We start from the raw sequence: 1,858 nt of genomic DNA, 5'->3' as shown, positions 1-1,858 counted from the left end.
TGGTTGATGGTGCTGGGTTAATCCAGTTATCTGTGTTAAAACCCAGGAAGATCCTTAAAAGAAATGCCATTTGGGCTTCACTTAGAAGCATCCGGAAGACTGACAAGAAGAGATGCTGGAAGTATATTCCACATAAGTGGGGTAGAGTCTACAGGGGACTGAAAGGTGAAATTATTTTTGAGGCATGGGAAGCCATTAGTCTGCAATGGATGACCTATTGGGTATTGAAGGAAGGACTGGTACTAGACAAGAGATGGAGAAAGCACACTGTGGAGGGACTGTACGCTTGAGCCAATGGCACGGAAGTGGTGGCAGTGGGACAGGGGAAAGGTCTTCTACCTCTCTTCTCTCCCATCTCTAATAACCCACAGTGATAATTGAGCTTTCAGATAAGAAGACTGAAGGCAGAGCCATGGACACTTTGGATCGAGTTGTAAAGCCCAAAATGAAAAGAGCCAAGAGATTCCTTGAGAAGAGAGAACCGAAACTCAGTGAAAATATTAAAAATGCTATGCTGATTAAAGGGGGAAATGCAAATTCCATGGTGACACAAGTACTTAAAGATGTGTATGCCCTGAAGAAACCGTATGGCGTTCTGTATAAAAAGAAAAACATTACAAGACCATTTGAGGATCAGACGTCATTGGAATTCTTTTCAAAGAAGTCAGATTGCTCTTTATTTATGTTTGGCTCCCATAAAAAGAAGTGGCCAAATAATCTAGTAATAGGTCTTATGTATGACTCCCATGTGCTGGATATGATTGAATTAGGTATCGAGAAATTTGTCTCTCTAAAAGATATTAAGAATAGTAAATGTCCTGAGGGAACAAAACCCATGTTAATATTTGCTGGTGATGATTTTGATGTAACAGAAGACTACAGAAGGCTAAAAAGTCTTCTTATTGATTTCTTCAGAGGCCCCACAGTAGCAAATATCCACCTGACTGGTTTAGAGTATGTTCTGCACTTCACTGCACTGAACGGGAAGATTTATTTTTGGAGCTATAAGTTGCTGTTGGAGAAATCTGATTGCAGAACACCAAGGATTGAATTGGAAGAGATGGGACCCTCATTGGATCTGGTTCTGAGGTGGACACTTCTGGCATCAGATGATCTTCATAAATTATCTATGAAAATGCCAAAAGCCCTCAAGCCAAAGAAGAAGAAAAATGTCTCCCATGATACTTTTAGTACAACTTATGGAAGGATTCATATGCAGAAGCAAGACCTAAGCAAACTACAAACCAGGAAAATGAAGGGGTTGAAGAAGCGACCTGCAGAAAGGATAACAGAAGACCAGGAGAAAAAATCAAAGAGAATGAAAAAAAACTGATGGAACTTAGCCAGTGACTATAATGTTATTATTGTAGTCTGTTTACTTAAGAGAATTATCAATCATCAGTCATTTGTAAGTTTTTTATAAGATTTTATTAAATGTTTTTATAGTATGGTAAAAAAAAAAAAAGAAGAAGAAGAAGACTGAAGGCAGAGAAGATGAGAACCATAGTCCCCATGGCTCCTCCTTTATTTTTTTTTAATTTTTTATTTATTTTCAGTGTAACAGTATTCATTGTTTTTTCACCACACCCAGTGCTCCATGCAATCTGTGCCCTCCTTAATACCCACCACCTGGTTCCCCCAACCTTCCACCCCCCGCCCCTTCAAAACCCTCAGGTTGTTTTTCAGAGTCCATAGTCTCTCATGGTTCACCTCCCCTTCCAGTTTCCCTCAACTCCCTTCTCCTCTCCATCTACCCTTGTCCTCTATATTATTTGTTATGCTCCACAAATAAGTGAAACCATATGATACTTGACTCTCTCAGTTTGACTTATTTCACTCAGCATAATCTCTTCCAGTC

The 1,858-nt window shown here is 39.5% G+C and overlaps 1 protein-coding gene across 1 annotated transcript; it reads left to right on the top strand.

Annotated features, from left to right (window-relative positions):
* Window positions 1-412: 412 nt before the first annotated feature.
* Window positions 413-1,333, top strand: LOC308353636 (ribosome production factor 2 homolog; the record flags this gene model as incomplete). Its single annotated transcript, XM_080820589.1, has 1 exon — window positions 413-1,333. One exon carries the CDS (start codon window positions 413-415, stop codon window positions 1,331-1,333), a length of 921 nt encoding a protein of 306 aa, XP_080676715.1.
* Window positions 1,334-1,858: the final 525 nt, after the last annotated feature.

Source organism: Martes martes (genome assembly GCF_963455335.1).
Source record: "Martes martes genome assembly, chromosome: 12".
Taxonomy (NCBI): Eukaryota; Metazoa; Chordata; class Mammalia; order Carnivora; family Mustelidae; genus Martes; species Martes martes.
Note: the sequence above shows the minus strand (reverse complement) of the source record. Positions and strands in the feature narration are given on the sequence as shown.